General features: G+C 33.7%; 1 protein-coding gene across 1 annotated transcript in view; it reads left to right on the forward strand.

Annotated features, from left to right (window-relative positions):
• Nucleotides 1-14,033, forward strand: part of erbb3a (erb-b2 receptor tyrosine kinase 3a) — a 30,698-nt gene that overhangs the window by 285 nt on the left and 16,380 nt on the right. The window contains exons 2-4 of the mRNA XM_039689435.2: nucleotides 10,968-11,125; nucleotides 12,132-12,318; nucleotides 13,685-13,810. Of these exons, the coding sequence (XP_039545369.2) occupies nucleotides 10,968-11,125; nucleotides 12,132-12,318; nucleotides 13,685-13,810 (471 nt within the window). The remainder of the gene's footprint in view (nucleotides 1-10,967; nucleotides 11,126-12,131; nucleotides 12,319-13,684; nucleotides 13,811-14,033) is intronic.

Consider the following 14,033-nt stretch of genomic DNA (forward strand, 5'->3'; position numbering starts at 1 on the left):
ATGTAGTATAATAAAAAAGTGCAATCTGTATATAAATATATTATGCTATCTAATCTAAAAAGGTATATTCACAAACAGCTCCACAAATGTGTAACAAAATGTGATGTTAAATCCACATATGCTTGCATTTTGCGTAGATAAATAACCCAAAATAGTGATGTTGCTGTCAGTAATGCATTTAGAAAACCAGTTTCTGCACCATTTTGTCTAAGCGAGATATGTTTGTTTATCTTAGAGATAGGAGTGTAAAAGGAGAGATTTGTTCCTGTACTAAATCAGTGCTCAGTTCAAATAACAAGTGACTCAACCTGTAGATTTAGTTAAACCTGTTTCCTGACTCAACGGCTGTTCTCTAAAAGGAGAGAATCAGAGGAGTTTAAACTTGTGATGCCAACTCTGTTTCATTGTTTCTCATCTTTTGAATCTCATAACATTTAAGTTTTTTAATTTGCGCATTTTTGTAGTTTTTGTAGTAAAATTGTCTTTTTGGTTTTGTTGAAAGTTCAATAGTGCATCTCAGTGTCCAATATAGTGGTCGATCAATGTTTTATTGATCGAAATAAAATTCATGGTTAAATATGCTGTAGATTATGTGCATGTGCACATGAATTAATTTTGCTAACGAGGAATTATCTGATACAGGAAGTATCCAAGAAGAAAATACAATACACAACACAAGGAAAACAATCTGTTTTGGCTCACACACAGATACCAAGTGAGATATGATTATGCACTTGTTGATCTTTGGCCTCTGCAGTCCTGTTGACTAAGAAGGGTGGAGCACAATGGCATGAACAACAATAACAGGTGTATAGTCCAGGGGAACTCACTGGAAACAGGTGAAACTACTGGAAAGAGTCAGAAAATTCCACGTCATTTCTCAGATCAATCTTATTTGACCGCAACCCCCTGAATATATCTATAGAATCCCTTGCATTACTTTCATTTTATTGTGAATAACTAAAACAGTGTTGTTGGAGATAGCATAAAGAACAAATATACATTAAATGTCACAAAAATGCACAATTGCAATCAGATTACTTTTTAATGTATATTTAAGGCTTAAAACCTTTTTTTTCCGCTTTTATTTAATTATGTTATTTTATTTATTTATAATTTGTTGTAAAGAATGTACTTTTCATCCATGCAAGTACATCAAATGTTTACTGGGGTTGTCAAGCTTCAAAAAGAACACAAAAACACCATAAAAGTACACACAATTGATCTAATGCATTATTTTCCAAGTCCATCACTCATAATAAAGGTCATTTATTAGCTTCAATGGTTCCTTGAAGTGCCTTTAACATCCATTTAACACCAAAAGTTTGTTTTTTTGTGGAGAAATGTTCTTTAAAATATTAAAATATTCTTTATTCTTAGAAAAACAAGTTATTTTACATTGATTTGCTCTTTGTTGAACCAAAAATGGTTCTTCAATGGTATTGTTGCAAAATCCCTCTTTTGAACCTTTATTTTTACTGCATACTTATTAAATTTTTCAAAAAAAAAAAAATTGTTATTTGGAGAAAACCTTGCTCTTCTTGTTGTATTCTTGAGAAAATGTGACAATGTTCCGATGTTAACAGCTCAGTATAGCTGATGATTATCAGTCAATAACAACTTTAGTGTTGCTTTTCTTTTCTTTGTTGTTTGAAATGTCATGAGGAAGAGGAATGGTTGGAGTACACTTCACACACAACCTTTAAAATCTGAACAGAAGGAAGAAGACGCATGACAGATGAAAACAATGTTTTAATATCGTCTAAAAATGTCAAATATATTTAATATCCGGATGAAATCAAAACAGAATTTGTGGCCATCACACACGTTTCTTCGGTGAAATCTGAAACTCCAAATGCCCAAAATCTGCAGACGGGTTCTGTTTTTTTGCAAAAATCGGGGGGAGATGTGTGCAACCTTACATAATGACCGAATTTTAATTTCTAACTATCACTTTAAATATCAACTTTTAACTGTTACTTTTGCAGTCATTGCAAGAATTTCATCCTATTGTAATTTCTCTGCATGACATTAATGTGTCAATATCATATTATCTATAGCTACAGGAGTTGTGTTTAATTGTTTCAAGCTATTCTGCTTAATGTACTATATACAGAATAATATTCATGGTGACAGACTGCCATTGTCATGTTATGTCATAATGAAATGCTGCGGTACATTTGAAGGGACGAACAGAACATATAGTAAATATCAATCTACGCTCGGTTTCCACTGTAAAAAACTATTTACATGATTTGTGATCACAACATTTTTTCTTTTGTCAAATCACGTTCAGAGAACATAATATTTTGAGTTTCTGATGATTAAATCAATCTCAATTTTTTCAGTTCAATGAACTTAAAATTTTAAGGCAACCAGGTTACTTAATTTTTTTAAGTTAAGCCAACAATATTTTTTCCAGTGTACAAAACATGTTTGAAAGAACATATTCGGGAACACATGCTTCAGCCGTACACTTCACGCATTATTTTATTCAACACTATCCTATCTGACTTCACACTTTTCAGATGACCAGTACACTTGAAAGGTACAAAGAGACATATTTCAAATGTCCCATGAATTTTACGGTGGGACACCATTGTTGTTAAGTTTTCTGAGTAGAGTTTGCAGACGTCAACATGAACAGCGTTTGTTAAAGGCTCCCACACACATACTAAAGGCCGCTCCTCTATGAGTGTTGAATACATTCCCAAGCGCGCGCGTGTGAGTAGCCTCTCTGTTTCTGCCATCGCCTCTGCATTCATTGAACATTCATTTATGGAAATACTGTTGGCTTACGTCAAAGAATCATTTGAGAGAACAGCAAACAGTTAGGCCCAATGTGTTTAAAAAACCCTTCAATCCTTATGTGAAACCTATTGTAAATGGTCCTACTCGCAGTGACGAGCAGGATTCGAACCAGCGTCACTGGCATGGGAGACGGGTGCGCTAACAAATAAGCTAATGACCCCAGCCACTAGCATAAGTCGCTACACTGTAAAATGATTGTGATTTTAACGGTAAAAGACTCGGTACGGTAAAAAAAAATGCTACAGTGAAAAACTGTTAATTGGTTAACCGAAAGTTATACGGCAAATAACTGCTGATGTAATGGTACATTTAATGTAATTTTACTGTAAAATGCCATTAAATTGACAGTTTTTGGAAGTGAAAAAGAACAAGTCATTGTAAAATTTACAGTGAAAAAATGTAAATTGACATTCCCACAATTCCCTGTGTGACACTTCACATTTAATGTTTTTTTTTTACTGTTTCTTCATAATTTTCTTAGTTTTTTTCTAATCTGTTTTGTACATTAGAGTTTTATGTTACATTTAATGTTGTTAAATTAATTCTTATTGCATTTTTGTAATTTCAACATGATGGTGTTTAATGAACGAGACTGTACAGATTCTATATAACTGAATTAACTTTCTTGTGGAAGAGCTGATTATGATGAGCTTTGATCAGTTGACTCTCATTACTGTTGTTATTGTTGGTTGTCAGTGTATTGCACTTGAACAAAACAGATATTAATGCTTCAAAAGGTCAGTAAATTAACATTATATCAGATAATGAAATATTGGTTTATTGCTGGAAAATTAAATATGGTTAAAAGTCTGTAAAATCTAAAATCTTGCTACCGCATTTTTAACAGGAAAACCACAGCTGCCAGTTTTTTTCCGTAAATTTAACAGATGTTTTTTTACAATGTATAGTGTGCCTTTTGAGGCCGGGGGAGTCAAGTTTACCTGCCCCGCCAGCTCTTTAGCTGACCTCTGTTACATATTGAACCTTTAAAGGGGATTTGAACTCACCAAAAACAAACGCACCCCTACCCAAATGGATCAGCCTTATCTTGAAATTCTTCTCCCTAAATTCATGAACATATGCAACACAGGCACCTCCCCTCATCAAGAGTGTATACGCCCCTTTCTGCTGATTAGCTACAAGTGTGTTTTGGCACTCGGTCCGATCCACTTTCAACAGAAATTGCTTCTTACACCTTTAATTAGAAGATTATAAATCGATGCCACAGTGTTTTAGTAAAACAACCGTTCTTCAGTTAAAAGAAAAATCACAGGTTTCCGAACACTCACCCTGTATCTCATTTGTCAAACAAACAGATTGTTGGTGTTTAGGGCTGATCATGATGCTCAAACAGACCATTATTTGGTAGCAATTTACAAAAGTGAAGTACAAATGTTTATTAATTTTAGTTTATGTTAATTTCTACATTTACTAATACTACATATTATGTTTTTAACATTAACATTAGATAATTTACTGTGAGCTAGCACGAACAAACAATGAACAACTGTATTTTTTATTACTAACAATAACAAAGGTTAATAAAAACTTTAAAAAATATATATTGCTCAGTTAGTTCATGTTAACTAATGCATCAATAATGAAACAAATAAGTCAATATTGTAATTTGTTACCCAGCATTTTTATAGCGCCATAGTTTTCACTACATAGGCTATTAAGGATACATACTTATTTATTTATTTTCTAATTAAGACAGCATTCAGAGCTGATCAACACCAGACCGTTTTATAATTTATAATCATCAATAAGATATGGCAACTTATATTTTTGCAATACTTTAACTCACATATCCAAACATGTGTCTGAAAAATCCTAACGCCTTCTCTTGCCTGAGGAACAGGAGTAACCTGTGTATTAAAATGGCTTTTAGGTGCAAAACAAAGTCATTAAGCTAGGCATGGCTTCTGTGTGTGTGCATGCCTATGTGTTGTTTGTTAGATGACCCAGTAATGACAATAAATGATTCAGACATTACTGTATATTTATTTATGTGTATTTATGCTCAAGAGAACCGATATGTCAGGTTTGCATAATCTCTTTGTGATCACGGCCAAGTTTCTGTTTACCAGGCAGCTAAGTCTCGTCTGTTGTGTGCAGCTTCAGACCTCCCCTGCATGCCTTTTGTTTTCCGTACCTGTCTCTGTACCTGTGTGTAAACCTGATAGTGTAGTGTGTGTGTTTTGTGTGCATTTGTTTGAGTTTTGGCGGGTTCCTACGCTTGTTTTCGCGCTCTGGTTGAATGGGAGCATTGTATCATTGTCTGTACACATGAGTGCACAGGACACAGAGGGGCCGTTCACACACAAAATACGTTCTTGCATTTAACATAGCACAATGGAAAAGTATGCATACATTTTTTTTTAATTTGTACTTCTATCTTCTATATTTGTACTATTTGTAGACACATGCTCCAGACACAGTATACTGGTGTTCACTGCACTAGGGTAAGACCTTGATTAGCTGGTTCGGGTGTGTTAAACCAGGGTTGATGCACGATGTAATTGCCATAATTTCGAGATTGCAACACGTGACATTCTAATTGGAGCTGTTCACATCCTTGGACTGGTAATGATTCTGCATCAACCCTGTCAACGGTATGGAAGCTTGTTTCTGCCACTGAATAAAAAAAAATTATAATAATTGTGACTTTTTATCTCACAATTGCGTGTTAAGTCAGAATTGCGTGATATAAAGTCAGAATTGCGAGATATAAAGTCAGAATTGCGTGATATAAAGTCAGAATTGCGTGATATAAAGTCAGAATTACAAGATATAAAGTCAGAATTGCGAGATATAAAGTCCGAATTGCGTGATATAAAGTCAGAATTGCGAGATATAAAGTCAGAATTGCGAGATATAAAGTCAGAATTGCGTCATATAAAGTCAAAATTACGAGATATAAAGTCAGAATTGCGAGATATAAAGTCTGAATTGCGTGTTATAAAGTCAGAATTGCGAGATATAAAGTCAGAATTGCGTGATATAAAGTCAGAATTGCGTGATATAAAGTCAGAATTGCGAGATATAAAGTCAGAATTGCGAGATATAAAGTCAGAATTACGAGATATAAAGTCAGAATTGCGTGATATAAAGTCAGAATTGCGTGATATAAAGTCAGAATTACAAGATATAAAGTCAGAATTGCGAGATATAAAGTCAGAATTGCGTCATATAAAGTCAAAATTACGAGATATAAAGTCAGAATTGCGAGATATAAAGTCTGAATTGCGTGTTATAAAGTCAGAATTGCGAGATATAAAGTCAGAATTGCGTCATATAAAGTCAAAATTACGAGATATAAAGTCAGAATTGCGTGATATAAAGTCAGAATTGCGTGATATAAAGTCAGAATTGCGAGATATAAAGTCAGAATTGCGAGATATAAAGTCAGAATTGCGTCATATAAAGTCAAAATTACGAGATATAAAGTCAGAATTGCGAGATATAAAGTCTGAATTGCGTGTTATAAAGTCAGAATTGCGAGATATAAAGTCAGAATTACGAGATATAAAGTCAGAATTGCGTGATATAAAGTCAGAATTGCGAGATATAAAGTCAGAATTACGAGATATAAAGTCAGAATTGCGTGATATAAAGTCAAAATTACGAGATATAAAGTCAGAATTGCGTCATATAAAGTCAGAATTGCGAGATATAAAGTCAGAATTGCGTGATATAAAGTCAGAATTGCGAGATATAAAGTCAGAATTGCGAGATATAAAGTCAGAATTGCTAGATATAAAGTCAGAATTGCGAGATATAAAGTCAGAATTACGAGATATAAAGTCAGAATTGCGCTCCGCTTCGCGTCGTGCCTAACAACGGCCTTCAGCCGTTACTTATTCACGATACAGCACAGCCTCTCGTACCTTATTGCTTACTTAAATATATTTGTAATTGAATGATTGACTTTAAAATTTAACAATAAGTACATTACATGTGCTTAACTTCTTTAAAAATATTAAACATATTGATTTAAAATGTACTTTAAAGTAAAACTTTTAGATAAGTGGACGTTTATTTCATTAATATTATATTATCTGCAAGTCCAATAAAAAAAAAACGTTAATAAGTACACTAATTAAAAGCACATTCAATTAAACATGCTTCTTTTTCACCGTGGGATTTAATGATTTTTTTTTTTTACTCAAAGCTGTATTTTACTGTCCTGTGCTGTACGGGACCATTACAGGTGGAACGCAGTTTTGCTGCTTCCATTGAATGGTTTCTGTCTTCAACCGAGAATTGCAAACCTCAGAGGTGGCTATATCATAACGCATGAGACGTAATGGAGTTTGGCCACTTTTTAAGTATAACAAATGTTTCTCCTAAAGTTTCTTAAGGGAAATAAAAATGGATAGTTTTGATGTGATGACAAGTTTCATTATTGTAGACTTTAATTGCAGACTTTATTGTTTTGGGAGATCCCAACACAGTGTATAACACTTTATGTTCTGAAACTTCAGAGGAAACGTGTGAGGGTCGTTTACTGGGGTCATTTTCCTCAAGGATAATCTGAGCAGACAAAAGTTCAATGCGTTTTTTTTAACTTTGAAAATGCAAACATCTGGTTTGACTGAAGCCGTTTGTGACAATACTGGCCCATTGTTGGCCATATCACCCTAAAGTCTGCGCTTTAACTCAAGATCTTATCAGTTCAGGTTCTCAGTTCACATATCCAGGAACTAGATTTGTTAAAGGAAATAATGAATTTGATTTAACATTTTACCCAGTGGAAAGATACACTTAAGACCATATCATTTCAGTATCTCAGTGAATGATTCAAGGTTAATATTGTTAAATAATATTGTGATAGACATTATTCACTTTAGCAATCATTATACAGAAATATTTGAATATACATATTTATTTTACATAGAAATGTATTATATACACTACCATTTAAAAGTGTTGGGACAGTGTGTTTTTTATTCTTTTTTTTTTCAAGAATGTACTCATTTTATTCATCAAAGATCTATTAAATTGATGAAAAGTGATAGTAAAGATAGTATAAAATTCATATTTCAAATAACATTGAAAGATAATAAGCAGCACCACTGTTTTAAATATTGATAACAATGTTTCTTGAGCAGTAATTCAGCAGATTATAATAATGACTGGGGGAACGATGCTGAAAATTCAGCTTTGCCATCACAGGAATAAATTAAGGTTAATATTGTTCACTAATATTACAATTGAAACATTTTTGTTATTTGAAACAATATAAAGGTGAACTGAAATAAAATAAAAGTTAAAAAGAAAATTACACTTATTTTATTTCAGCTAGTTACCAAGAAAGCATTTCTTATTCAGTTTAACTTGAAGTACTAAAATAGCTAAACTAAATAAACTAAAACTAATAAATAACGTTTTTCTTAAAAAAAAAACACTACAAAATTACTAAAACTGTAACCAAAATTAAAGTGAAAACAGAATGATAAACATAAAATCTAATTTAAAAATATTAACTGTGAATTGTGTTTACACTGTGCTGTGTGTATGGGTGAAACATTCACTGCGTTTACAAAAGGAGAAGTTTGATAAGAGCCAACAGGTTTCCAAGACTGGCCTGATGGGAATTCTTTCCGAAAAGCATATCAGCGCGATGTCTGACCCACACATCACACCTTCGTGGCTGGACTGAACACCTGTTTGCATTTCACAAGACATTTTTAGGTCCATTTGTTGGACTCTGTAATGCTGTTAGCAGTTTACGAGTTATCAGTAAGTGCCAGTGTTTCTCAGTTCCAATGAAATTTACATTTACATTTACATTTACATTTAGTCATTTAGCAGACGCTTTTATCCAAAGCGACTTACGTCTAAGGACTAAATCAAACAAGTCATTGTGAAGAGGCTAGAGGCAATAACACAAGAAGTGCTCAAAATACAAAGTTCAAACATTGCTCAGAGTAGCAGGCAAGTGAGGCAAGTAAGAAATGGAGAGATGTTTTGCTTTATTTATGAGATTAGAAATATATATACTGTATAGAAAGTGTTGAGGTAAGTTACTTTTAAAAGTAATAATCGTCAGAATATTGCATTACGCCCCTAATAAGTAACTAATTGTGTTACTTATACACTCTCAGAAAAAAAAGGTACAAAAGTTGTCACCTTTTCAAAAGGTACACTTTTGTACCCAAAGGATGCATATTGGTACCTTATGGTACATTTTAGCACCTAAAATGTACAGATTAACACCTAAAATGTACATATTAGTACCTAAAATGTACATATTAGCTCCTGAAATGTACATATTAACACTTAAAATGTACATATTAGCACCTAAAATGTACTTATTAGGACCTAAAATGGACATTTTAGCTCCTGACATGTACGTATTAGCTCCTGAAATGTACATATTAACACCTAAAATGTACTTATTAGCACCTAAAATGTACATATTAACACCTAAAATATACTTATTAGCACCTAAAATGGGCATATTAACACCTAAAATGTACTTAGCACCTAAAATGGACAATAACACCTAAAATGTACTTATTAGCACCTAAAATGGAAATATTAACACCTAAAATGTACAAATTAGCACCTAAAATGTACATATTAGCACCTAAAATAGACAAAAGTTTACCTTTTGAAAAGGTACAGCCACAGTGACAGCTTTTGTACCTTTTTTCTGAGGGTGCATGTAGTTACTTTTTATAAATGACTTTTGTGAAATTTTGTCTCACCGCTGGGCTTTCTTGCTTGATTTTAATGACAAAAATCCTATTTTGTAAATGTAGAGTGAAAAGTGACACCAAAAGTTCACACCAAAAGTGAAATGAATAAGCCAATACATGGAAAAACTTGCATTACTTGTTGGAAATTTAAAGATATACCGTTACTTTACGAGTTACTTTGAAAAAGTAATCTGATTTTGTAACCCGCATTATTGTAATGTGTTTCCCCAACACTGTTTTAGATACTGGTGATATAAATGTGAGATTGATGGCAAAGTTACACCATAGCTCTACACACAGCCATTATCGATGAGTGATTCCAACCCGATCTCACACGAATTTGTACGAATTTTACGAGATGGCTAATTCGTAACAATTCATACGATCTCACTCGTACAAGTGAGGTCGTACGAATTAGTCACTTTTTAATCACTCGTACGAATTTGTACGAATTGGTCGTGAGATAGGGTAGGTGATTCTGCTATATCAAATGCTTTATTATTTAACCTGCATTAACCTAGTGCATCATAAATAGACCATTTTGCTAAGAACTCTTAATTAGTAAAATCTCCCGAGGCCTTTTCCGAGTAACTATTGGTGTATTAGCGGGAATACTCTTTCCTAGACTCCCACTCAGTAATGGCTTGTTTTGACCGTGACAGAACCAAGGGCAAAATTTGAAATGCAAAATAGCTTCACCTCAAACTCCCTCAGTCTTTCCCGCTGTCACTAAATGAACAACAATGCAAAAAAAATGACAACAGCTGTATCAGCGTTATCATCAGCTGATGCACATTTTAAGATTTGTTTTGCATTAAATAAGGCATTATGTGCTGTCATTCGGTTATTATTTTCATTATCCACCTAAATACAAGGCTTCTTGCCGCATAAATATATAAATGGGCATATTAAATATTAGCTGCACTGGGAGTATTGTTATAGACATTATCCACTTTAGCAATACAGAAATATTTGAATATATAAATATATTTATTTTAAATAGAAACGTATTATATACACTACCATTTAAAAGTGTAATTCGTAAAATGTGATCGTTTTATTCATCAAAGATCCATTAAATTGATCAAAAGTGATAGTAAAGATAGTAAAAAATTCATATTTCAAATAATATTGAAAGACACTGTTTTGAACATTGATAACAATGTTTCTTGAGCAGTAACTCAGTAGATTAGAATGATTTCTGAAGGTCATGTGACTGGGGGAATTATTCTGAAAATTCAGCTTTGCCATCACAGGAATAAATTACAAAATATTTTCAAATTTTTACCGCATTTTTTTTATTAAAAAGATGCATTCTTGGTGAGAATTACATACTTTGTTCAAAAACATTTAAAAATCTTACCAATCCCAAACGTTTGAATGATATTGTATTTGTTTTTGGAACAATACATTCATTCATTCTCTCTCTCCCTCTCTCTCTCTCTATAGTGGCGATGTGTACCGGCACTCAGAACTTGTTGAGTGTGACAGGAACCTCTGAGGTCCAGTACAAGCTCATGAAGGAGATGTACACGGGCTGCCAGATTGTCATAGGAAACCTGGAGATCACACAGATGGAGCACAACCGTGATTTCTCATTCCTACAGGTGGGGAAAAGAGACGATTTTTGTAGGATTTAAAGGGATAGTTCACTTTGAAATTAATGTGTTTTAGCTTACCTCAAGGGCATCCAAGATGTAGGTGTCTTTGTTTCCACAGTATTTTCAATTTTGATATTTTTAGGTCAAACCGTTCTTGTCTGTCAGTCATATAATGGAGGTCTATGGGGTCCACCTCAAAGAAAATGCACAGAGAAGTCCAAATTAAACATGACATTCGTAAATGTAAGTACACATTGATGGCCTAAGACACGAAACGAGCGGTTTGTGTGAGAAAACGAACAGTATTTATATTGTTTTTACCTCTTGTAACCACAGCCACGTCCAAGTGATCTGAGGCCGCGGGCGCATCGGTTTTCGCATCGGTGTACGCCACTCATTGTTTACACAGAGATTTCAGAAGTGTTACCTTTCACTGTGAAGATCTAAACATATTTAGATATATAGGAAATTGCAATGGAAGACGATTTCCATATATCAACAGACAACGTTGAATTTTTTTTTTCGCAACCGCGCGAGAGATCTCTTCCGGTTTACAAGACGTGACTGTGATTACAAGAGGTAAAAACGATATAAATACTGTTCATTTTCTCACACAAACCGCTCGTTTCGTGTCTTAGGCCATCAATGTGTACTTACATTTACGAGTCATTAAATCAAATTTAGTTTGGACTTCTCTGTGTATGCTCTTTGAGGTGGTGACCATAGACCTCCATTATATGACTGACAGACAAGAATTGTTTGACCTAAAAATATCAAAATTGACAATACTGCGGAAATAAAGACACCTACATCTTGGATGTCCTTAAGGTAATAAGCTAAAACATACCAAAAATGAATTTCAAAGTGAACTATCCCTTTAAAGGATTTAACAATAGAACTGCTATGACATGAATGAAGCAAAATCAGTCCAACCTAATTCATATGTGTGGGCCCATGTCTGAGTGTTGTATATGTCTGAGTGTTGTATATGTTTCATTTTGTCTCTTCACAGTCTATCCGTGAGGTAACAGGATACATCCTCATTGCTATAAACCAGTTCAGACGTTTACCGCTGGAACAGTTGCGAGTCATCCGCGGGACGTCACTGTACGAAGATCGGTTTGCTCTGGCCGTCCTCGTCAACTACCAGAAGGATGGAGTGTATGGACTACAGGAGCTGGGCCTCACACACTTGACAGGTGCGCTAACACATATACATGACAGGTGACACATTCTCACCCACAGAAACCCATTCAGTCAAAACACCCACGCAGTTTTCAAGGCAACAAGACACTCTGGAGGGTGTGGTATAGAAGAATGAGTCAACGAACAGAAGAGAGTTTTTTGTGTGTGGTTTATTAAAAAAAAATTGTTCAACCACAAATGAGCATTCTCCCATCATGAACCCAATCCTAGAGTGACACATACTTGTGAGTGCCTTGAGTCCCTTGTGATTTATAGGAAAATACTTTTCCTATATATATAAAAAAAAAAAAAAATCCAGGAGATTGATGTTAGATGGCTACAGTTAGACTAGAGCATGTCCCGACCTGCTTCAGCAAACACGACATGTCTAATGTGAAATGCAATCCGTGTGCTTTTATCTTTCCATTGTGTTTCTCCGAGTGTGTGAATCAATGAACATGTTTGTCATCCTTTAAAATGCCCTTCCTTTAACCTCTTACTAATTCCTGACTCAAAGTGTAGAATCAATATGAAAGTTCCTTGTTTTTAAAACCGAACACAGTTGTACGTACAGTATCTTAGTAATGTTTGATTATTCATAGGTGTTTTTCAAAATCTCAAAGCACATAATGTTCTGTACTGTTTGTGCTACGAACTTAAATAATTCCTCGAATGTGGCTTGTTGAGCAGAACACCCTAACAAAACCTAAAATGCTAATATGTACATTTTAGGTGCTAATAAGTAGATTTTAGGTGTTAATATGTACATTTTAGGTGCTAATAAGTACATTTTAGGTGTTAATATATGTACATTTCAGGAGGTAATATGTACATTTTACGTCCTAATGTGTCCATTTTAGGTCCTAATATGTACATTTTAGGTACGAATATGTACATTTTAGGAGCTAATATGTCCATTTCAGGAGCTAATATGTCCATTTTAGGTCCTAATATGTGCATTTTAGGTGCTAATATGTACATTTTAAGTGTTAATATGTACATTTCAGGAGCTAAAATGTACATTTTAGGTACTAATATGTACATTTTAGGTGTTAATATGTACATTTTAGGTGTGAATCTGTACATTTTAGGTGCTAAAATGTACCACTAAGGTACCAATATGCATCCTTTGGGTACAAAAGTGTATCTTTTGAAAAGGTACAGCCCCAGTGACAACTTTTGTACCTTTTTTTTTTCTGAGAGTGTGTGGCAGGGACTTTTTGAAGCACCACTCAAATTGTCTTCAGTAAATTTGAAAATCCCAAGAAAAAAAATTCTACACTTCGTAAAAATTATTTTTTTGAGAGTTTAGAGAACATGTTTGAGTTTTGATTCTGTCTTTGATATTTCTATATTTCTCAAATTCATTATGATCCACAGAGATCCTGGAGGGGGGAGTGCAGATCATCCAGAATAAATTCTTGAGTTATGCGCCGCAGATTAACTGGTTAGATATTGTGAAAGACAGTGGAGCAGAAGTCATCATCGGAGACAATGGACCAGAATGTAAGGAGACAATATGCAATATACTTTTTAAAAAAATTATTTATTTATTTCAAAACAAAATTCTTAATGACCAAAACCTTTAGAATGGTAGTGTATATATATTTAATAGATAACTATATATAAATAAATATTTATTAAACAATTTGAATAAATAAATGTTATCAGAGGATCAAAATTGATAATATATAGTTTAGAAGGCTTAGTATTGTAGCCAAATTGATAG

This window comes from Pimephales promelas, chromosome 8 (genome assembly GCF_988280905.1).
Source record: "Pimephales promelas chromosome 8, fPimPro1.hap1.1, whole genome shotgun sequence".
NCBI lineage: Eukaryota > Metazoa > Chordata > Actinopteri > Cypriniformes > Leuciscidae > Pimephales > Pimephales promelas.